The 25,224-nt window shown below is 39.3% G+C and overlaps 1 protein-coding gene across 1 annotated transcript; it reads left to right on the top strand.

Moving 5' to 3' along the window:
* Positions 1 to 25,224, top strand: apobb.1 (apolipoprotein Bb, tandem duplicate 1). The gene is made up of 27 exons (XM_073856132.1): positions 1 to 129; positions 432 to 461; positions 635 to 738; positions 814 to 959; positions 1,130 to 1,277; positions 1,365 to 1,517; positions 2,756 to 2,880; positions 3,377 to 3,462; positions 3,555 to 4,008; positions 4,088 to 4,202; positions 4,988 to 5,346; positions 5,424 to 5,619; positions 6,644 to 6,820; positions 6,914 to 7,117; positions 14,147 to 14,317; positions 14,405 to 14,610; positions 14,897 to 15,076; positions 15,154 to 15,263; positions 15,418 to 15,628; positions 15,758 to 15,930; positions 16,034 to 16,194; positions 16,277 to 16,386; positions 16,573 to 16,946; positions 17,434 to 23,082; positions 23,194 to 23,299; positions 23,799 to 23,985; positions 24,106 to 25,224. Exons 1-27 carry the CDS (start codon positions 75 to 77, stop codon positions 25,090 to 25,092), a joined length of 10,977 nt encoding a protein of 3,658 aa, XP_073712233.1. The 5' UTR covers positions 1 to 74; the 3' UTR covers positions 25,093 to 25,224.

A 25,224-nucleotide genomic window follows, 5' to 3' on the forward strand; every position in this document is an offset into this window, starting at 1 on the left:
GGCCATTGGCAACAGTAAGAGCAGGATACATCTGAAAACTTAAGTCTTAAGGAGAGAGCTTAACTGAACCCATCATGGGGGAGACTAAGCTCTGCCTTTTGTTACTGCTATGCGCCATAGTCTTGACAAGTAAGTACCAAAAAAAGGATTTAATGAAACGTATTTCTAAAGGAATTTCTTCATTTTTTATATATTTTAATATATTTTTAGCATTTGAAATGGTATGAAAATAGTATAAAAAATACATTTAGTATTTGCTGATATTAAAAAATAGATTAGTTATGTTTCATTTATTTTTATATGAATTATATTTATTGTATAAAATACAGTATATTTAATACATGTCATATATATATATATTGTATTATATTGTCAGCTAGTGGGTGTTTTGATATTATTATAATAATCTAAATGTTTTTTTTTATTTGTAGATGCTCAAGATGAGGATGCACCATGCCTTTGTAAGTACTAGAATTTTACTAGATATTTTCAAAACGATTCTATAAACTGATATACGATTGTATAATCATAATGTTTTATCACAAATAAGATTTTAGCTTCATGAACTAATTTGTTGTAGAGTTGTGTTCTGTGAGGGTCCTCAATGTTTACAAAGTGATTTGTGTCCCTCTAGTGGCCAAAAGGTACAAGAGCTTTCACAAGTATGAATACAATTACGAAACGGAGTCCCTAAATGCCCTGAATGGAGCAATAAATGGCCCCAAGGCCAGCTGCAAGGTTACACGCACTGACATTTGGAATCAATGTATGAAATCCCAAACTTTGTATAAGAGACTGTTTCTGTTTTAACAGGTTACAATTGAGGTCCCAGGCACATGCAATTACATTATGCGCACAACTGGCTGCACATTAAGTGAGGTGATCGATGTTGATGGAGAAGGAAAGCCTGTCTTTCGACCATCTGCTGGTGCAGATGCTTTCAGGGCTGCCATGGAGAAGTATGTACTTCAAGATCTAATCTATGTTAAAATAATTGGGTGATGCTTGATGTTTATCATGTTTATCACTCCTTGTTTACAATCTGAAAATATCATCTCAAAGGGGACTTTACATTTAATATATTAGAGTAAAAAAATAATCTGATTTTATGACCTACTAAATCTTTCAGGAACCCACTCAAGTTCACCGTTGATGAAGAGAATGACATCAAGTTGTTCCCTGAAGACGATGAACCAATCAACATCCTGAACATCAAGAGAGGTCTGATCTCTGCCCTTGCTGTGCCTGTACTTGAAGAAGAACAAAACAACAAAATGGTCAGTCATTCATTGCAACGTCATTACCGTAACTAAATTTGACATGAAATTAGTTAAATAATTCCATTAAAACTTTTCCCAAACCAGCCCACCATCTATGGCTTGTGCCAGACTGGCTACACTGTGAACACCAGAGAAGATATTGCCACTGATGTGACTCTTAACAGAGACTTATCCAAATGTGACAATTTTAGGCCAATCAAGGACCACACCAGCCCTCTGGCCCTTATCACAGATATGGTGAGTGATTTATCATTGTGTCTGAACAAGACAGAATAAGGGCACTCGGCGCAATGTGCGACGCAAGTGTCTTTTGCTAGTTTCAACTCTGCGCAATTATCATTTTCACGTTTAGCGCCACGGTGTTTAAATATCAAATGCATTTGCACCCACTTTTGTGCCCATGGGCGTTCTGGTCTGAAAACAAGGTGTGTTGAGGTGCATTGTTGGCACGTTGCTATTTTGAGGCAACTAAAATAGACTACGCCATTGACGCAATATGTTTTTTTGTTATTTAAAGAGCGCAGTAATATGTGCCTATAAACGGGACGACAACGCGGGTTTGCTTATCACATACATGAATGCGCAGCAGCACAAAATGCTTTTAAATATGAAAGATTAAAGGATTGAATGTAAAAGATTACTATTGCGTCTCCTGGACATAAATGAAAACCAATTATGAGATGTTAGAAGGCATAAAGAGCTGCTTCACCTGTAGCCTGTTAAGTAAATAAATGCTTTGCTTTAAACAAATGCAACTGTTTTTAAATGTTTTTAAATGCTTCCCTACGGATTTATTGTACATGATGACACTGTACCTGTGGATATGGTGAAATGAGAAACATTTTAAATAAAGCTTTGTAAAAATCCCATGGCGCTGTCCGAGTGCTGAAACGGCTTTCTGCACGTTTGTAAATTCTTTATCTCTTGTTTGTATTTTTAGAGTACAAACCTTTTCTTGCATATTTCCAAATTATTTTATGAGATTAAAATGATTCTGTAGGATATCAATACATTTACTATTTTTACTTCTATGAATGAAAGAAAACGTCTTTTAAAGGTTTTAATTTTTAAATTTTAATAAAAATGAAAACAACACATTTTGTAACATTATTCTTAAACTGGGGGTCTTCTTCCTCCACTTAGTTTTTCAGTTTACAAAGTCCATCATCTAAACAAGTACAAGACATAGCGCCAGCGCAACTGCTTTTAAAGGGGATGAGAGCTGAGACTCTTATTGGTTTATTGCACGTTACGCCCAAAACACACCCAATACTTATTAGGAAAACATGAACAAACCTTTTCGAACGTGCGCTTGGCGCACAAACCATTTTTCCCGTCGTTAAATTAGCAAAAGTGGCATCGGACATGCCCGTTTAGACCGTGCGCTTTAGCCAATGCACTTAGATTGTTAAAATAGGGCCCTAAATGTGTAAGCTGGATATCTGACAAAATTGTTTTTTATTTTTGTCTTTCAGCACTATCCACTTGCTCACCTGATCAAAAGCAGCCAAACTTGCAACTATAAGTTTGATAATGCACAGAAGCACATGACCTCTGGTGCTTGTACAGAAAACCACATTCTTGTGCCTTTTTCTTACAAGTGAGTACGAAAAGTGGCAGGCACTTTTATCCAAAACAACTTGGATACAGTGCATTACATGGTATACATTTTTATCAGTAGCCTATACTGTAAAAAAAAATCTTTGCTGCCTTAATTTTTTGTTAAAGCAACTCAGATTTACAAGTCATGTCAACTTACTATTATTTATCTTGACAAGATTGAAGTTGCTACAACTTATAAAATGAACTTTGACTGTTTTTCAGCTATATTTTATAAGTTATAACGACTCATCTGTAGTTATAAAAACTCATCTCTAGTCAAGATAAATAATAGTAAGTTGAAATGACTTCTGAGTTGATTCAACAAAAAAATTAAGGCAGCAACATTTTTTTACAGTGTATGCGTGTATTTTTTGTTTCAAAGCCATGATCTTTTGCAGTGCTCTACAACTATATAGGAGCACATTTGACAACATAACTTTATAAATCACCATCTGTTATATTCCTCCTCTAAATTATTTTTTCATTATGAACAGGGGACAGTATGGAGTTACTAATGTTGGAAAACAAGCTTTGACTCTGGTGGGAGTGGCTACATACAATGACAAAATCTTTGATCACAGTAAGCAATAAGACTTGAATTAATATGGTTTATTGGTACTGCAGTTGCATTAAAAAGAGGTAACCCTATTATTTCGGTTTTCCCACCTATAGATGTTGCCAACATGAGGACCCTGCATCTCGATGAGAGTGTTGACACAGTTCATCCGATTGAAGATAAAGAAAACATGCTGAATGTTCTAAGAGAACTCAGTGGTCTTTCCGGAACCAACAACGGACACAAAAGAGCCCACCTGGCTCACAAACTAGTGTCAATAATTCGCAAAATGAACGTTGAGGGCCTGACTGCCGGCCTTCCAGAAGCCCTGGAGATTTCTCGCCCACTGATGTACCAGGTGCTGTTTCAGTGTGGAACACCAGAATGCAGCAGTGCCATCATGCAGGTCCTCAGGACCTTTGACAGATCCTCAATTGAGATTGACGCTGCTGTGTATGCCATGGGAATGATACCTGAGCCTTCGGGAGTCCTTGTCAAGGAAATGCTGGAGATGGCCAAATTCAAGGATAGCAAGCCCATCTATTATGCTCTCAGTAATGCCGTAAGAAGGTGAGAAAACCGAGTCGGTCTAGCAATAATGTTGTTGTTTGATTTTGATTTTTAATCTTTTTTTTCTGTTTCTCACAAGGCTCTATGAAGCTGAAGGAAAGGTGACCACTGAGATTCAAGCGGTGGCTGATTTTGCCCTTCAAAAGATTGGTGACTGCACAGGGGACCAGGAACAACTATACCTGTCACTGAGGGTATGTTTAATCCAGAACTATTTTGTATTATCAAACAGAAAACAATAGACAATAGAAAATTTTATGAAATCAAAGAGCCAAAAGTGTGTAAATCACTTATTTTTCCGATCAAATGGCAACATTGGCGGATAAAATTTCAGAAGGAGAAAGCATCTATGTTTCCTCTTAAAGCTATTATATTCCAATTGAGTAAATGTAATGAAGAAGCAAAGTGCAAAAACAAACTTCAGATCCATAATATGCCACTGGTCATTTAATTCATTACTCTTCAAAATGCTGGGTTGTTTAAACCCATGGTTTAAATAATAACAATTCAGTTACCTGATTAACTTAAAATTTGACACAACAATTTTTAGGCAACTTTTTTGAGGTAACTATTATTTTTAATTTGAATTCACAAATTTTAAGTTGAATTAACAAAAAAATTAAAGCAACCAGATAACTAAGTTGAACCAAATTTTTTAACAGTGTGGAAAATATCCTTACACTGAAAAAAATCTCTGGTTGCACATGATTTAGTTTTCTGAAAAATTATTTTTCTTAAAAAAAAAATTGTTGGATCTACGTAATTTAATTATGTACACCACACTGTAAAAGAGTCCCCGTTTTCCGGGGACAGTCCTGTTTTTTGGTGTTCTGTTCTCCATAAACTGACAACAATAAAAAAGTTTTGGCCTGTTTTTAAAATTTATAGACAATAACAAATAGGATTTCAATGATATTTTAACCATTGAACTAGGACATGTTTTGGACAAATGTACATCTCTGTATTTGAAATCTTTCAGGTTATTGGAAATATGGCTGCTGCTGTTGGAGCTGCAAATCCAGCTCTAAAATCGGCCATTATACAATGTGTAAACCAACCATCTGCATCCCCTGAGGTCCAGCAAGCCGCTATTCAACTATTTAGAGAGACTTCAATTCCTGAAGAGGGAAGAAAAGTGCTCATTCAGGCTCTTTTGGATGAAGCTGCTCCGATGCAGAAGCGAGTTGCTGCCTATTTAATTTTGATGCAGGACCCTGAGCCTTCTGAACTGACTGAGCTGATTGCTGCTCTGCCTAACAATGGAAACGTTCAGGTCATGAGCTTTGTTCACTCACATCTGAACAACATCCTAAGCTCCAAAGCACCAGAGAGCGCAGAGTGAGTAGAAATTAAAGTCTTGAGGTTCACAAAGAAGAAATGAGCAGAAATGAAGTGAAATTGCTTTTGCTTTTTAGACTCAGAGAGAAGATTCTCAACGCCCTTCTCGGCAATGAGATTGAAGCAGTCATGGATCCAACCAAGTACTCTCGAAATTACAAGATTGGCTCCCTGGAAGGAAATGTAATCTTTGAGCCTGAAAACCTTCTGCCTAATGAAGTCGTCCTGGACATGACCCTAAGTGCTTTTGGAAATGACGTAGACATGTTTGAGGTACAAGATTATTCCACATGAGGCTAAACTCTCATAATCTAATCTGTTTTCCTCAAAGTTTGATTTTACATTGCAAAAAATGATTTAAGAAAAAAATTCTTCAGTAAAAATATTTAAAAATGTTTAAATTAAGATGCCTTTTCTTGATGAGCAAAATGACCCAACAAGATAAGTCTAGTTTCAGACCAAAATATCAAATTTTAGTGATTTTGTGCATAAAACAAGCAAAAAAATCTGGAACATTTTTCTCAAACACTAATTTCAAGAAGAATTTTAGAAAAAATAGCTTACCCCATTGGCAGATTTTTATGCTTGTTTTATGCCAAAAAATTTATATTTTTGGTCTAAAAACTAGACTTATTTTCTTGGGTCGTTTTGCTCATCAAGAGAACGCATCTTAATTTAAGAATTTTTAGATATTTTTACTGAAAACAAGACAAAAATACTAAAAAAAATTTTTCTTAAAAATCACATTGCAAAAAATGATTTTCAAAAAAAAATCTTAGTATTTTTGTCTTGTTTTCAGTAGAAATATCTTAAATGTAAGTGATTTTGTGCATAAAACAAGCAAAAAAATCTGCCAATGTGGTAAGCAATTTTTTCTTTAATTTTTCCTAAATTTAGTGTTTAAGAAAAATGTTCAAGATTTTTTGCTTACCCCATTGGCAGAACCCTTTGCTTGTTTTATGCACAAAATAACTTAAATTTGATATTTTTGGTCTAAAAACAATCCCTTTTTTCTTGGGTTGTTTTGTTCATCAAGAAAAAGCATCTTAATTTAAGAATTTTTTGATATTTTTACTGAAGAAATGTTTTTCTAGAAAATCATTTTTTGCAGTGCTTTTTTTGCCGTGTAGTCTTCCCGGTGTCCTCCCACAGTCAATTATGCATGTGTTTGTGAAATATAAGTATTGTTGCATGAATAGGAATGTGGATTTCGTTCAGCCCGAATGTGATTTTTTTGTCTTTACACTTTTGTATGTTAAAAAAGTTACATTTCCATTTTTTGTGTTTTTACTTTGAGATTGGTTTGAATGGCAAAGGACTTGAACCCACCGTTGATGCTTTGATTGGCATTGATGGATTCTTCCGTGACACCATGCAGAAGACCATCAACTATGCTGCCGACAAAATGCCCAAAGGCAATGAAATTCTAGAGAGCATGTTCCCAAACCTATGGAATAATATCAAGATGGAACAGGTATTTAAAATCAACCCCAATCCACAATAATAATGTGCAGGTTCATAGCTTCTTATTATTAATTCAACACACTGTATATATTTCTCACTGCAGGCCCCTAAGAACATTGTCAAAGAAATAACTAGCAATGTAAACAAGCTTATCCAGAAATTAAAGGCTCAGGAAAACCCAGAAGCTATGATCTACCTGAGACTCTTGGGTGTTGAACTTGGCTACCTGAAAACCAAGGATGTAGAAGACATGGCCTACTCTGCAAAATTGTTGACCAATAGCCTCGTAAAGATGTTCCCCACTGATGTAAGAGCTGTAAAATAAATAAACCTTAAGTTAATTAGATAACATAAACTGACTGGGTTGTTTCAACCCAGTGTTGGAGCAAATATGGACATAGAACCAATAGTTGGGTTTGTCCATGTTTACCCAACCATGAGTTGAGACAACCCAGCATTTTTTGAGTATATAGAGTTCACTGATGAAATGAAAGATAATACTTTTAGGGTGGGTTGCACCAACAAGGATTAAATTAAGCAGAGTTTAGAGCTAATCTAGGGTTTGTTGATCCCAGTTTAATTTTAATTCGAGTTGTGTTGCACCACTTAAATTTAAACACAGATTAACAAATCTTAGATTAAACCTTTAAACTGTATTTCACGAGTTCGCATTAACATGTAATCGATAGGGAATGAGATAAAGCATATTTGGCGTGCTGTCCGAGGAGAGGGCTCCGAGCTCGGAATTTTAGCCCGAACCCAGAGTACTCCCCTCTCTTTAACTGTGATGAATGAATCTAGATGAGAGTGAGGTGATGGGGTGGAGGAGGGATGCTGCAAAAAATCTGTCACGGGACAGAGGTGAGGGACTGCCATTTATAGGCACCTCTTTGCACTGATTGGTTGGATCACATGACCATGCTCCTCCCGAACTTAGTTAAATAAACTTCATTTCACGAGTTCGCATTAACATGTAATCGATAGGGAATGAGATAAAGCATATTTGGCGTGCTGTCCGAGGAGAGGGCTCCGAGCTCGGAATTTTAGCCCGAACCCAGAGTACTCCCCAAAAATGCCACATAAATGACAGACAGCAGCCAGAAAAAACAGCCCCCAAAAAGTGTAAGCGTAAAGACCTATAGAAAGCGGTGGGAAAACTAGTGGTTTGACTGGGAGGGCTCTCGCAGCATCCGACGGGGGCATTGTCTGAGATGCTCGCAGCATCGGACGGGAAAGCCCCACCAGCAGTCAAACGGGGAGCGCATTTGCGAACTAGAACAAGGTGCGGAATTAAACGAGTTAAGGCCAATTCACTGGAAGGCCGCTGCAGTGTCCAACGAGAGCTTTGGTTGAGATGCTAGCAACATCGAACGAGACGTCTCCACATGCAGAGGGGAAATGCTGGTGAGGACGGAGAGAAATCTAATAAGCGAGACAAGCAAAATTCGAATTAGGCGTTTGACCGGGAAGACCCTCGCAGCATCTGACGGGGGCTTTGGCTGAGGTGCTCACGGCATCAGACGGGAAGTTCCTGCCAGCAGTCAAACGGGAATGCTTGACGATAGATTTTTTAAATAAGCAAAATTAAGCGTCCAACCGGGAGGACCCTCGCTGCATCCGAAGGGAGCTTGAGCGAAGATGCTCGCTGCATCGGATGGGTAGGTTCCGCCTGTAGTAAAAAGGAAATGCTTGATATAAGGTTTAAAAAGCAAAAATTTTGGTGTTCGACCGGGAGAACCCTCGCAGCATCCGAAGGGAGCTTTAACGGAGATACTCACAGCATCGAACGGGTAGGTCCCGCCTGCAGTCAAACAGGAAGACTCTAGAATAGGGTTAAAAAGGCAAAAATTTGGTGTCCGACCAGGAGGACCCTCGCAGCATCCAAAGGGAGCTTTTGCGGAGATGCTCACAGCATTGGGTGGGTAGGTCCTGTTGCAAATTCAACATGAAAATATAAAGGTAAGAAAATTATGAGTGATGAGTGATGGGGCTCGACCAGCGATTTGAAGGGGCGAAACTTAAATTGGTGGAAGAAAATCCCGCACTGCCTACAAACGGGGAGCCCATACAACGACGTGCACGGTAGAGTGCAACTGTGTGTGAAAAAAAAATGCTGGGAAAAAATATATACGAATACTGTACATACAGTGTATTCTCACAAGTATAAACGCACGCAGATAAATATACATATAATTATTTATTCATTTTAATGAATGTGCAGGTGAAGCAAACAAAACAAACTAGGCGTACACGAGATTTTCTGATATGCAAGTGGTTGAATCTAATGTAGAATTTGAATGATTCTGACATCCGGCAACTGAGGGCCTAAGTTTGTTGATTAGAGAGGCCGTTTGGAGCGGGAGTGGTTGGGGCACTGATGCTGAATGAATTAGCTGAATGAAAATTTAATTGCTTGGATATCAGACTGGATTAAAACAAATTTTACCAAAATCTCGTAGCCAATTAAATTCGGTTGTCGATAAAAAGAGGATCAAAACAAGTTTCGACCAGGATCGTCTGTACTGCAGGTAATTTAGTAGCGAATTATATAATTGGATGGGGTTCGGTAAACTGAAAATAGAAGGTGCCCCTTCTTAAATTTGAAAGTCTTGCTTTGTTTGAAGAAAAACGAGAGTGTATCAAGGTTTTAGAACTTTTTAATCAGAAGTTGTAGGGTAGATGACTGGACTGAAATTTTAGATGACTGCAAATCCTGAACAGTTTAAAAAGCAAAAAACACAAAATGAACACTGCGTCCAGCGTGCGGGCAGTACGGATGGAGTGGTAGAGAGAGTGGTGACCGAGCCGAAAGGCGGAAAAGCACCTAGACATTAAGTCAATTGTAATGGGCGGCATGGAGTTTGGGCGAATGGGCTTATTTCTAAATATAGTTTTGATGACGGGTGAGAGTTTTAGAGTTGTTTATAGCTGATGAAGGTTTGCCAAAGATTAGATTATAAAAATTAATCCCACTTAATTAGCCTGAATAACTTAACTGTTGAATAAATGAGATGCCCAACAAAGAAAAATCCGGAAACTGACCTGAAATGCCCATGGCATCGGAGAGGTAGACCCCATATGCAGTCGAAACAAGAGTGCATATATTAAAAGGCGTGAATTTTTTGGAGCAAAACTGGGCATCGAATTTAAGTGTTTGACAGGGAGGACCCTTGCAGCGTCTGCGGGAGCTTTAGCTGGAATGCTCACAGCACCAGACGGGTAGGTCCCACCTGCGGTCAAATGGGGCTCACCCAGCACTTTGAAGGGGCAAGACGAATAAACAGAAGAAAGAAACTTTGCATAGTTTCTGATTGGGGGAAATGTGCAGTAATGCAAATAGCAGAGCTTAAAAAGAAAACTATTGTTATTTAATGACAATATAATGAGGTTTAGACAAGCAGCAAATGCTGATAGAAATTTACGTGAAATAAGAGCTGATATGCAAGCGCTGAGCAATTAGAAAAAACACGATTGAATTGACATGTGAACACGCGAATGTGATTGGTAACAGCGGGAATGCTCAGGTGTTGGAAACGAGCAAATTAATTAGTTCCAGGTGTGGTTTCCTTACACTGTAAAAATCCAATTAATGAAATGTTGGACGGGCAAAAAAAATATATATACAAGTTAAACCAATTTTCTTAGTTACTAAAAAATAATTACTTGGGCCAACAATTTGAGTTTTACAGTGTAGAGAAAAAAAGAGTTCATGGTTAAATGATTTACCGTTGAATAATACCTTTGGAGGATAGGGTAAATGTCTCCGAATATAAATCGAGGTATCAAGATTTTAGCTGGTGACTTTGTAAAAACGGTTTTGTATGATGACTTACTAGGGATGGACTTGCATCCAGTTCTGATGCCGGCAGGCTAACTACCGGTGATGGGGAAAAAAAAATTAATACGATTTGCTCCCTGGCACATGCGTGGCAGTTAAATTTGATTCCGAAGACCATCGTAAAAGCATAGCGAAGGGGCGCAGTGTTTCGTTGACAAATTTAGAAAATTTGAGCGTTTTCAATTTTATTTAGAATGCTATCAGAGCAGCATGTAGGACAGAACAAAATTTTAGATGAGAGGAGTTTACATTTAAAACAAAACTGGCTAAGGAGATTAAATACGACAACGCTATATGACCGAAATATAGCTTAAAACCCAGAAACCCGAAGGAGGTGGATGGGTCCATGATTTGCACTCAGCGATGCCAAAATGCCAGGATCTTTAAAACTTTTTGAACTGTGAGGGAGATCTGCTGGAAAAGCATCGGGTGGTTAGATTGAGATTTTTCAGCGAATATGGGAATTGCATAGTTACATTAAATAAAACCGAAAACCCAACTTTTTTGCGACTGATTTCCCCACAAGTTAAATAAACCGTGATGCGAATTGAATGCGGTAGCCTATATTACGCCAGCGGGCGTTAAATGAATGCTGCGAATCAGGGTATTAGACTAATGTCAACTTTCCCATGGTCTATACTTGCAGGTTTTTATTTTACGGGCTGGTTAAAAATAGGAAAAACGCTTAAAGGAAGATTAAGAGATTACCTTGTGCGGCATATGATTTAAACAGCTCGGGATCTGCAGAGGCAGATTGGAATAATATATTTCGAGTATGCCGGGATCCTGGGACAGAATTAAGCAATGATTAATGTCAGACATCATTTAAATGGTAAAATCAGCGTCATAGCTCCACCATCGACTACAAAAGAACGAATCGACTGGCAGGTGACGAATATAGAGTTAGATTTTGAAATAAATAACCCCCTAACGTGAAGGAAACATGCGGAGCGCGCTGCTGCGGGTGCTGAAAAACCCTGGTAAGCTGTATATCCATCAGGGTATGACGCGAACAAGGAACAGCTTTTAACGTCGGCGGCAAGGATGGAGCTAGTTAGTGCACTTCTTAGGGAACAAAACACAGTCCTGTAGAAGGACATACGAGCCGACACTTTAACGCCGGGCACGATGTCGGCAGTAAATGATCGTCTTAATAGCGGGAAAAACCATTAAAGTAAGTTCGTATTGGGGGTCTGTGACGAGAAAACGCAATATATTCTAAAATAGTGTGTAATAAGCGAGTTAGGTCCGCCTGGTAGCGTATCACCAGCAGCTGGAGACGCTGCTTCTAGATAACTTACATAATGGCAAATGTGAGATCGCACGACTTGAAAAACTACAGAACTGACTGACAGATTTGATTAAAAAGTATGATTCGGGCCGGTGGTGATAGCGCAAAAGTCTGCCGTTGTGATGAAAGCGTGAGCGGTTGCTTATTAGGTTTGCAACTAGAGGGAAAAGCAGAGCAAATTATTTCTGTACAGTAGCTAAATCAATACAAAACGAAGGATGCAAGTACAATACTTTAAGAGTAACGTGGAAAGAAAAATCAACACGGTCTACATTGAGATCGAGAAGTCCGAGTTGCGGAGGAAAATATCGATAAAAAAGGGAAGCATGTATTATATCGATTAAAAACCAATGACTATTTTGGGTCCCTGTGTTAATAATCCGTGCGTTTCAAAACGATTGCATGGGGAGGTACTGAATGAATAAGGATCGGTGGTCTGCGGAGGCAATCTCCCGTTATATTTGGTGATATTTAGAACAGGTTGAACTAAAAACAGAGGAATGAGAGATAATAGCGTCAGTGCTTGAGCCGCTAGCGGAGGCAGCCTCACGCTATGAAGCACCTGAAGTTAACATCCTATGGACAAAAATACAGATGAGGAAAACGGATTGCGACGCTGGCGAATATAGCAGAAATATTTGGTGAAATGGAAGCGGGAGCCACTGTTATGCGGGTGAGAGAACTGATTGAAACCGGCGCTCTATGACGCGGCCCGGACCTGCCGAGCGCCTGCCACCGGTGGTGAGAGGCATTAGGAAAAAACCCGGTACTCGGCGGAGTACGGTGGAAGTTGGAGGGCGCGAAATTTGGGCCCGGTGGCCTTGCTTGCTAGATGAGTACGAGAGGCTCAATGGGAAATGGTTAGTAGTCTGAAAGGAGACATTTAGTCATAGCGTTAAACCTGCGCGAAAGATAAAGTTCAATAGTGATCGTTTCGAGGCTTTTATCAGTCCCTGTTTAATGATTCGGCTCGATTGGGCCGGATAGGAACCGAGGCGAAAAAATGGCGGACGTCTCGCTGGCAGGGGCGAGAGTAGGATTCGGCGTCCTGGTGTGAAGTGGAAAGTGTCGGTTAATATCCCCAAATTTTCAGGTAGAAAGAAATTAATCCTTGCTGAGTAAGTAGTGGCGGGCCGAGAAAGCGTGTCGTCGCACGACAACGCTCGAAACCGGATGTGACGAAACATAGGCGGGGCCAAATGCTGCAAAAAATCTGTCACGGGACAGAGGTGAGGGACTGCCATTTATAGGCACCTCTTTGCACTGATTGGTTGGATCACATGACCATGCTCCTCCCGAACTTAGTTAAATAAACTTCATTAAATCCTTCATCTGCGATTTATTTTGTCCGCCATGTTGAATTTTCCGGTGTAATTAAACAGCAACAATGTTGACGTTGTCATTCAAAAAGGAAATAAACAGTTTATGCAAGCAAAGGTAATGTAATTCTTGTATTATAAATCACCTACATACACCGGTAGGCTAATCTAAAGGTCTGATTCAAATAAAAACATTTGACAATCTTTTAAAACAATTAAATGACCAGGAAATATTGTGTCAGGAAATATCGCAAAGCTCAGATATTGTGCTATAATGAACAAGATGTGTCGACGCATTTGTCATGAAGCGCCACCGTGTGTCCGTTCATTCACTGTCCTTCGTCTGACTGGAGCGCGCGTGACAGAGGAGAAGCACATACGAGCATCGGTAGCTGTCACCGGTGCTGTTAATAATCTTTTTGAGCCGCCAAACTCACTTTGTTGAGATGTTATAATAAACGCATCTTTGAATAGCGCCACCATGCTCGCGGTATGTGTTTCTAATCATTTAGCCAGACATTTAATTGTAAAAAACATATTTAAACCTCCTCATATGCAAGTTTAAAGTTAATCCCTCACTGAGATTTAAAACAGAGTTTAAAGTAATGGAGCAATAGGATTAAAGATAATCTAGATTTACTGTAAGATTTAAACCTGGATCAAAATGACAGTTTAAATTTAAACCTGTTTATTTTTAAACAGGTTTAAAGTTTGGTGCAACGGAATTATTAAATAAGCTTTGATTTAAACCAGATTTAGGCCTAATCCTTGTTGGTGCAACCCACCCTTAGTCTTAAGCAAAGCAGCTGAAAGAAAAACATGATCATATGCCTTGCTCAAACTCCATGATAATACAATCTTAATGCAAATAAACTATCTGTACTACAGTTTATCAGGAGTCTGTTTTCGAGTGTCAACAAGAATGAACTCTTCCTTCACTACGTCTTCATGGACAATGAGTTCTATCTACCAACTGGCTCTGGAGTTCCACTGAGAATTGCTTTGTCTGGTACTTTTGCTCCAGGTGTAACGGGAGGACTTAAATTTGGCCGTGACATGGTACGAGTCCATCAGACTTCTGCTAAGATCATTTTGGTCATATTTACTTAAAGCTGTACCAAACTATTCATCTATCTGTTCATGCAGAGCGAGATCGCCTTCATGCCATCTGCTGGAATTGAGTTTGTGACTGAACTTGGAGCTCTCTTACCTGAATACGTTCAATCTGGCCTGGAGATGCACACCAACATTTACCATGAGAGTGGTCTGAGAGCAAAGGTTGCCGTGACCAACAAGCAGGTCAAGCTGACCATTCCTACACCCAAAGATCCAACTAAGATCTTCACTGTGACGTAAGATATATCAGTTTAACATCTCAAAGTCAATGCGAAAAAGCGACCCAGTCATAAAGTCATTTTTTGTGATTTACAATTTTCAACATAAATTAATAATGTAAAGAAGATTCTGTGTAAATAAAACATTCATCTTAAATATTGACCGAGTAAAATCATGTCAAAGATTGAAATCAATGATTGTAACCATCTCAGATTATGAGATTTAAACCTGGATTTCACAGGCAGGGTCGCAAATATTGTGATGTTGGTCTACATACATTATAGACATTGTGTCATTTTTCAGCAACTCTTTGGTGTCAGTGAGCGGGACTGAAACAAAGACCATCCCTCCCATCAATGAACTAGTCGAAATGCAAGAATGTGCTCCTTTCTTCCCTGGTGTGAAGCAATGCATTGCTCTGCAATATTCAAATGCCTATTCAAGCGATGCGTCTCCCTACTTCCCATTGACTGGTGATAGCAGGTAACAAACTGTACTTTAACATTACATTACTTCGCTTTTACAATCGGATGAAAGTTTAACACAGAATCTCCCTTTAGATTTTCTATCGAGCTCCACCCCACTGGTGAAGTTTCCGAGTACACGGCTACCCTCGATTATGCATCTGCGGATGAGATTGACAAAGTGACTTTTGTTGTCAAGGCAGAAGGTAAAGCACTGTCTCACAAAATCAGGGTTCCCACGGGTCATGGAATTTCTGGAATATTATGGAATTTTATAAGGTCTTTTCTAGTCATTGAAAGTAGGGAATTTTTTTAGTTTCCATTTATCAAAATGGAATTTCCTTTTTATCCAAATAACAGGTACATCCTTTGAGGGCAAAGCCGAAGTGATGTTCGACAGACAGAAATACAGCGTCTTCGCTGATTTCCAAATTCCTGATTGTGACCTGGATGCTGGATTCAGAATTGGTGCTGTTGACCCCAGCAAGGCCACCCAGATGTACACCCATTCCATCCAGATTGACTTCATCAACAAGAACATACCCCAAGCATCACTTATTAACCTTGCTAGGTGTGCACATGTTTGTATTATTATGTTCAAACAGCACTAGTGTAATTATAATATTACATTGCAGAAATAGGCTTTGGTGAATATTCATGAATGCAATGCAATGAAATTAACATTTACCTTTTTCTTTAGGATGGAGACGATGGAAGATGCCATGCTGCAGGTTCAGCTGCTAGTCCCTTATCTTCAGACTGACGCTAAAGCAACTGTAAGCTTTAACACTGCCAATAGCCTAACACTAGAACTGGAGAGTGACCTTAAGATTCCCGAGACGTCCTCTGTGCAGAAAGTCACTCTAAAATATGGTACATTTAAAGTTTTAAGTCAAAATGATATTTGTTTACACAGTGAAATGTTTTCTTTTTAAAAAAGCACAATATGAAAAATGAAATATCACAAAATTTTCAGATGCTGAGAAGATTGAGGTTGAGGTGACATCTGACTTCAACTCTGATATTAAGAACATCATTCCAATTGATGCCATCAAAGCTGTGGTCAGTGATGTTCTTAACCAGAAGGTTGGCCAGTCTGAAATGACCATTGGTGATGTCTTGACCAAGTCAGTTGAGGTAAAACAAATCCCCAACTCAATTGGAAACAATAGGAAATGCAAACAATAGGTGATTTGAAAAATTATCCATAATTCCTTAGGGTTCGAATGCCTACCTGGAACAATATGCCGCTGACATCCCATTTGTGCAGGATTTTAGGATTCCTGCCGTCTCAGAAATCACTTTTCCAGAAAGACTGTTCCTGAATACGTGAGTGAATTAAATATCTACAGGACTGTGCCATATATTCTACCTTTAATAGCTCACAATTCTCAATGAGCTTTATAAAATGAAACAATACATTTATAAATGCAAACTCTAGAATGAGGAATGTAACTTCACACATGCAACTAGACATTTTGAGGCTCAACAGGAAATCCAACTTTCTTTTAACAGTGAGGGTTCTGCCAGATACAAGTTCAGCCAGCATTATTACACCATCACCATCCCCATTCCTTTTGGTGGTAAATCTTCCGGAGATTTGAACATCCCTGCCACCCTCACCACACCAGACTTTGAAGCACCTCGGCTTGGCCTACACGTTGCTTCCATAAACTTTGCTCTTCCAGATTTCTCTGTTCCCAAGGAGCTGACTGTGACGGTGCCTAGTTTCGGAATGGCAGAGGTCTCCAGCAAACTGAACAGCAATCTTTACAACATGGAGGCTTCTGTTTCTGCAGGCAGGGAACCTGTCGACACTCCAACCTATTCTGCCAAGTTTGATGTAACTGGAAACAGCCCAGTGGATATCCTGTCTCTAAAAGTTAAAGGTACTTAGGTTTTGTCCAGAAAGGCAGTAAAACTTAGATCTATTTGTAAAAAAAATTAATTTTTTGTCGCTTGGGCTGGATTTACACTGCAAACCTTGGTGCCCAGTTCCGAATTGTTGCCTGTATCCATTTTTTTTTGACAACCCATTTACGTCATCTTTAAAAGTGGCTTGTATCCGATATTTGCATTTAATAACCCAGCATTGTGAAAGTGTTTGAACGTTTAATAACAGGTGTGGATAGCTAAGGGCCCTGTGATTTATTAAAAAATATGCATCCCAGCATTTTATTAATAGACTAGAGCTTTGCAATCACAAATTAACATTTTTCCATCATTATTTGGTATTTTATTTATTTTGGATGACTCATTTTTCAAAATATTTCATATATTCAATGTAACTTTGGTGAACAGAAATATCAATATAATAGTACAATAAAAATTGATTTTGAATAGTAGTATAAATAATCTTATTTCTCCTGTGTTTAGGGTCTGCATCATTGAGTGACCCAGATGGTGAATCTATCAAGGTTGAGGTGAACACTGCTGTCAATCACAGGCTTATTGATGCCAGTGCTAATTTCGTTGGGGATGTGAAACCCGCTGAGAAAATCTCTGTAAAATCAAGTGGCAAGATTGAGGCAAGCAGCCCCTTGGGTATGAAGGTTTCCCTGGAACAAACAAGCCAGGTTGGACTCAATATCTGGGAGATCTCTGGAGATGGAAACCTGGTTGGATCTATCAAAGCGGGCCCTCTGTATGTTGATTCAACTCTCAAGCAATCACTTGTTCTAGCCCCATTCGAGCCAAAGGGAAAAGTGGATTCCTCTCTAGAGATAGACTCAAATCTTTTCCGGGTCAAAAATACCATTGATGCGGCCATTAGCGATGAAGAGTTTGCTGTAGTATCAAAAACAACTGCATTTGAAGATGATCTGACACACACTGTTGAAGTCACTTTTAAAGACTTTTTGCTTGCTTTAAAGTCAAATACAAAGGCTTTCGACCTGAACATTCAAAACAAAGCTGAGGTTGGCGCTGTTTCTGATGGGGTTACCTTTAAGATTGAGGCTGCTGCTGAAAGGCATGGAGATCTTATCGACTCCAGTTTTACAGCAACTCTGAATGACAATGGGCTGGCTGTAAACAGCATTGCCTCTGCAAGCCTGGATGAAAACAAAGCTTCCCACGAATGTAGCCTGTCGCTGACCATGGATGGCTTTGTGACGAATGGCAAAACCTTACTGCAGAGCCCTTTGACATTTGAGAACAATTTCAATGCTGCCATTGACGTTTCAAAGCTTTCCCTGACTACTGTGACAAAGGGTGGGTTTTCTGAGATGATGGTTCAAAATACAAATTCACTTTCTGCATCTCTGTCCTCTGTAGCTTTCATCTCCAAAGCAGAAGCCAATGTTGCACATGGAACATCATATATGCATGACATATCCCTTCAGATGGAGCCAAATAAGGCTTTAATGAACATCAACAATAACCTGACAGTTCTGCACGTCAGTTTGATGAGTGAGGCCCAGCTAAAGGCACATCCATATGAGGCTGACCTGATTGGCAGTATGAAGCTTGCCTATGGAGAGGAGGAACTGAAGAACACATTTCAGATCAAATACGCAGATTTGGTTACCACTGCAAAGTGCAGTACTGCCGGAAAACTGTTGGGGTCTCACATGAACCACGACACAGAAATAGAGATTTCTGGACTTTCAGTCACAGTCACGGATGCTGCCCGTTTTAACTCTCAGCCCCTACGCTTTGACAGTAATATTCATGTCACTGCTATTCCATTCAGCTTTAACGTTGATGCCATAACTAATGCTGATGGTGACATGAATTTGTATGGTAAACATAGTGCCCAGGTTTACTCCAAGTTTCTCCTTAAGGCAGAGCCACTTGCGTTTGCACACTCTCATGAATATAGAGTCTCAATGACTCAAAATTTGGACAATGGTGTATCAGTAGAAACCAACCTTGGTAACAAGATTGACACTCTGCTGACACCTTCAGAGCAAAAGGCTACAATGAAAGTCAGTTCTAAGGTAAACAGTCATGTGCTGACACAAGATATGAGTGTTTACAACATCCCTGAAAGGCTTGGACTAGAAATGAATGGATCCTTTATCACTAACCTCTTCAATAGAGTTGATTCTGAAAACCAAGAACTCTCTCTCTCAGCTTTCCTTAAATATGATAAAAACACAAACAGCCACATCATACACCTGCCAATATTGGAAAACATTCCTGTAATCGTGGAAAAAATTAAATATACAGTAATTAATGTTGCGGAGGCTATGCAAGATTACATCCACGGACTACAATTTCAGAACATTCCAGCTTACTTAGGTGATTTAATGAATGAATTAAAACTGGAGGAAATACTCGTCCAAATCAGACAGATCTCGATGGAGGACCTGGAGGCTTCTCTGGAGAATCTAAGGGCTCTTGCAGTGAAACTAATCCATGATCTGGGCACACGTGTGAACGAGATTGCAAAAATGACTAAAGAGATGATTGTGAGCAGTGAACTGTCTGGCACAGTGGTACAGACACTAACAGAGACATTGAATGCATTTAATGAAAAATATGATGTTAAAGCCATGGTTCTTGCAGTCATTGAGGCCATTGAAGATGTAATTCAGAAGACTGACATGATGCAACTGAAGGATGGCTACTTTGCCTTCTTGCATGATCTTGATGAGCAGTATGCTATCAAATCCAATCTGGAGAAGATTGTGAACGAAGTGAAGCAGGTGGTTGTACATTTTGACCACATGAAGTTTATTGAGTATGTGAAGAACTTTGTTAACTCAGTTAATTTCCAAGAATACAGAGATCTGGTAGAACAAATCAGCACTGAGGAAATCAGCAAGATTATTGAAACAGCAAAACATTTACTAATTGCTGCCTACCACGATGTGCAAGAAATTTTGGTGAAATATGAGGTCGACAAGGTGATCCGTAGCATGGTTGAGGATCTTCCCGACATCTTGAAAGAAATTTCTAACCTTGTCACAAACCTGATAAATGAGTCCATTAGATATCTGAGAAGAACTGAAATTAAGGAAATCATTCAGCACCTGAACGACTGCCTTGACAATTTCATTAAAAGTGTCAAATCATTTGACTACAACAAATTTGTAGAAGAGGCCAACAGGAGAATCAACAGACTTGAATTAGATATACATTTCCAGATTTTTATGGGATATAACATCCCGGAAAAACTTGATATGGCAAGAGAATTGATCAACTCTGCTCTCTCATCTGTAAAAGAGATTCTTGATAATCTAAAAGAAGTCGAAGTTGCAGATGTGATTAATAATATACTAAATGAAATTGAAGAACATGTGAATGACTGTGCAGTCCTCAAGGTTATTAAGGCATTTGCAGAGAGCCTACAGGAGAAACTCATTCATATAGACTTCCAAGGGGAATTTACCATTCCAGAGTTTTTAATTCCAGGTGTCTCAAAGATAGAAGCGATAACAATTGACTTTGACGATATTAAGGACTTTATAAGGGATATACTTGACTTAATCATTAGTATGACTCCGGTGAGCATGTTTGATGCTGAAGATTACCTTGGCGATCTTAAAATTAACTTCCTGCCAGACTTTCCTGAAATAACACTACCAGAGTTCAATTTTCAAGAGATCTCCTTCCCTGATATACCTAAATTCGTTGCTAAACATCAATTCACAGATCTTAAGATCCCAGATTTTACACTTCCAGCACTTCCCAGTGAGCTCATGATGCCATGCTTCGGAAAGCTGTATGGTGAAGTAAAAGTCAACATACCTATTTTCAACATGAGAACTACTGCCGAATTCTTCAATTCAACTGAAAGTGCAGAAACCCCACAATTCTCAGCAACCTTGCACTCACTAGGATCATCTGAATATGAATTTCTAAAATACACCTTGGATTCCACAGCTCGCTTTGCTGTCCCTAAAATGAGGCGTGTGGTTTTTGCTGAGACTCTGAAGATCACTCATAGTGTCGTAGCCGTTGAACATCAAGCATCAGTGACACTCTATGGCTTATCAGCCCAGACTATAGCCAAGAGCAGTGTGAAGATAATGACTGCACCATATACGGCTAATTTTCTTAATACTGTACACTTCGTCCTGGGGGATGGAATGGCAGCAAGTTTGAAAACTACCTATGATGACAAGATAAACATTCCTCTGCTCTTACTGATCAGTCAGCATTCTCATACTAATGAGATAACTGCTCGCCAAGATGGTCTAAATATTGTTCTGAACTTTAAAGACGAAGGAAAATACGAAACTGATCCCTCTGATGTAATGACCTACAAGGAAGCTCTGAGTATTACTATGAATCCATTGAAAGTCACGGTAACCTATTCTGGAGATGCAGACACGGAATATTGGAAGTACAAGGAGACACTAAATGCTGAAGCTGTTGCCCTGAGCAGCATTGACTTTAATAGCCATATTGAATTGGTTTCTGAATCTGGGTCCTTTATCTTGTTGGATGCTGTAGGAAAGGCTCATCTCAGTGAAATGAATGTGGAGCTGATGGTAACCCATGACTCAAAGCTTAATGGATTATTCGGGGGAACCTTTTACAATGCCTTCAACTTCTTATTGAATCCCACTAAGGTTGAACTTAATTTCCAGAACAAGGCCAATGGCAAGGTTAGCAGCTCAGAGTTAGATTGGTCAGCCAAGTTGGATTTCGTAAATAATTATACTATGTTGCTAAATAGTGACGTGCAGCAAATGAGCAATGTGGCACTTGTCCGCTTCAACCAGTGCAAGTACAGTCACAACTTCACATTTGAAAACAACAAGGCTGAAGCTGGCTTTTATGCCGCAGCGAACGGAGATGTCGATCTAGAATTCCTTACCATCCCATTTAGCATTCCATCAATTCCGCTCGATACACCATTCATCAATTTCACAACTCCAGAGATCAGAGATATTAACTTATATGAGCATACTGGCCTTAAGAACTTCTTAACAACTTATGACCAGTCCGTTGATGTGGATGCAAAGATTGTCTACCAGAAGAGCAAAACTGCACCCATAATTCAAACTGATCTCATTAATGTACCTTCTCTTGGAAATCTGATCTCTGAGCTGTCTTTCAAGTCCCCTATATTCAACCTTAATACTAATGCTGGTATCTATGGGGAGAATAACCTTGTGATTCGCTTTGGTGCTATCTCTACCTCAGTATTTGAGGCACTGAAGGCCAAGCTTGAAGGAACCAGCAGCTTAAGCACCAAAAGTGGATTAAAATTAGCCACTGCTGTGGTTCTGGAAAATCCCCACATTAAAGGAACTCATAACAGCGTTGCCACTATGAACACAAATAACTTTGAAGCAGTAATGACAGTGACCACATCTGCAGATATTAACCTACCTGTTCTTACAACTAAAGCTAACCACAAACTTGTTGCTGACAACACAGCACATCCAAAGGCAGAATCAACTTTGAACATGGAGTATACTTTTGACATTACGGTTATTAAGCTTGTCGGAGATGCTAAAAACACACTGAAATTTGAAAGCACTTCAACTTATATCTCTGCTGAGACTGCCACAAATAGCAAAATAGCAGGAACATTCCTAGATGGTGGCACCTTGAACGGTACTCTAAATAATGAGGAATCAATTTACATTAATAGTGATAGTTTGCGATCCAATCTGAAGACATCCGGCAATGCCAACTTAAATTATGGAGATTTCAAGCTGGAATATGATCTGGATGAAAGCATGGCCTTGGAGGGAGCTATTCATCGTTTATATGCTCTGCTGAAACATTCTTCCAACAACGAAGTACATATGGGAGACCTCAACACAAAGGGAAAGCATACTGCCCAAGCTACAATTGATCTGGATCTTCATAAGTCACTGGCGGCTGATGTAAAAATTGACATGGCTCAACCAAGTACCTTTGGTAACATGGGCATCTTTAAGGCGTTGGTAATGGAGCTCACTGTACCCAATCAGAAAATCAATTGCATCTCAAAGATTGTCTCTCCAGTATATACCATGGATGCTGTTGCTAAACTAAATGCCAATGCCCCAGTCGTCAAAGCTGTTTTCAAGGCTACAACTACTTCACCAGTTGTGTTCCTGGAGTATGATCTTGACAGTAAGTACTTGTGAAGGCAACAGTTTAATACTCTTAACTAAGAGTAATTGACTATTATTATTGTTGTTTACTTGGAAGTGCTTACTTGACTTATGTTTTCTTACAAACTAGGTTCCATGAGTACTGAAATGGACAATGATGCCCTGAATGTTGAAGCTAAGGCTGTACTAAAATATGGAGACTTCACTATGGACTTCAGCAATGTTATAAGCATGAGGTAAAACGTGTTATTTTAAATAAGGCTTCTTATTTCATGTTTATTCATTACAAAGTACATTTTATTTCCTAAATTATGCTTAGACAATCAATAATTCTGAATGCAAAGTGGCTTCCCATTCAGCACCTGAACGACTGCCTTGACAATTTCATTAAAAGTGAAAAATCCAGCTAAAACCAGCATAAGCTGGTAGCTGGTTTTAGCTGGTTTATGGTGGTTTATGCTGGTCCTCCCAGCCTGACAAAGCTGGTCATGCTGGTGGGCCAGCTGGTATTCCGGCATGACCAGCTAAGTCCAGCTAGACCAGCTTAAAATGTGACCAAAACACACCTTGACCAGTTTGCTACACCAGCAAAACCAGCTTCCTACACCAGCAAAACCAGCTAAAACCAAGCTGGGGACCAGCTAAAACCAGCTCACCAGCTTATGCCGGTCTTAGCTGGATTTTTCAGTAGGGTTGTATTGATAAAATAAGTCTGCTTTTACATTCTTCTTTTAGTGATCCAAGCCATACCCTGAATGTGGACATCACTAGTCCAACATTCACTGACGTAAATGTTAGCTATGCTGTTCGAAAAGATGGGGCAACTGCCTCAGTTTTCACACCATCAGCTGGTTACCTTGGTCTACAGCTTCAGGGAACAAGTCCATCCCAGATGACTGCAAGGCTCTATAGCCGTTATGCTGTAAGGGACATTTGCTTTGTTACAAACCTAACTATTGATTTCTTTTTTCTTGGTTGTTCTTACAGTTATACTTTAGGATGTGTATTTTTGCTGCTGATGCCATATTGTATTTTTCTGCAGTCTGGCCCACAAGATGACATTGAAATTCTGGAACTCAGAGCAGGGCTGGTGGGAGATGATAAAATGGGTCTGTCAGCCACCTACAATTCAGATGCTCCACGTGACATGCTTGCAGGCCTGAAGGAGAGACTGCCGGCCATCTTTACTAGTGTTAAAGAGTTTGCTGAAAAGTATGGCATCCTTGAAACAGTTGAAATACTGAAGAAAACCATTGTTAATATCTGTAATGACGCCTACGTTGCTGCTTCTAGCCATGCCCCAGAGCTTAGTCAAGTATCTGTTCTTTATAAAAATGTAGTCGTCCAGCTGCAACAGACCACCGAGACCTTGTTCGATGAAGTCATCAAGTTTCTGGAAGAGACTCGATTCGCAATGCCTGGAATGGATGAGACTACACTGCCTGAAATCTGCAGAAAACTCTGTTTGCAAATTGGAAGAGCAGTTAAGGAATTCATCACAGTTTTCACTGACTTCTTGGAGGAGTACTTCTTTCCCATGTTTGAAAGCAGCGGCACAGTCGAACTCGCATTTCCTTCCGGACCGGTTATAACTGTAAAAGAGATTCTAGACGTCGTGAGAGAAATTCCGAAAATTCTCAAAAATCAAGTTGAAAGTATTTTAAGGGTAATGGAGACCCCTGATGCCTGTATTGTGATGTTTAGGAACATCTATCAAGAGGTTGTTGAATTGACAGAAAGAATTTTTGACGGAATAGACTCTGAAAACCTTGAAGTTATTGCTGCTTCCCTCAACACCTACTATACCGATGCAGTCTCTGCGGTCAAGAGACTGGTGGACAACCTTGAGACTATGCCGATATATGAGCAGTACAGTGCTGTGTTTGAGCAATATGTTGTGCCCTTCTATGAAGCTATTCTTAAGCTGCTCACTGATATAATGAGTTCCCTTGCCACTGATGGCGAGACAATGGTTAAATTTAGTGATGGGAAACTGGAAATTGAGATTCCTTACCCCTTTATTCAGTAAAATGGAACTGTGAATGAATGAAACACTACCACTTGTAAAGAACATCCTTACAAGACAATTTTAGACAAATGGACACTAAACTGAAGTGTAATACCAACATGTATATAAATAAATCTTATACCTGACACTTTA

Source organism: Misgurnus anguillicaudatus, chromosome 18 (assembly GCF_027580225.2).
Source record: "Misgurnus anguillicaudatus chromosome 18, ASM2758022v2, whole genome shotgun sequence".
Lineage (NCBI taxonomy): Eukaryota > Metazoa > Chordata > Actinopteri > Cypriniformes > Cobitidae > Misgurnus > Misgurnus anguillicaudatus.

Excerpts from the sequence above, each read along its gene's own strand:
- apobb.1 (XM_073856132.1), top strand. The coding sequence starts at position 75 with ATGGGGGAGACTAAGCTCTGCCTTTTGTTACTGCTATGCGCCATAGTC. Across the intron at positions 14,318-14,404 it reads TTAAATTTGGCCGTGACATG|AGCGAGATCGCCTTCATGCC; the intron begins GTACGAGTCCAT and ends CTGTTCATGCAG. Across the intron at positions 15,629-15,757 it reads TCACTTATTAACCTTGCTAG|GATGGAGACGATGGAAGATG; the intron begins GTGTGCACATGT and ends CTTTTTCTTTAG.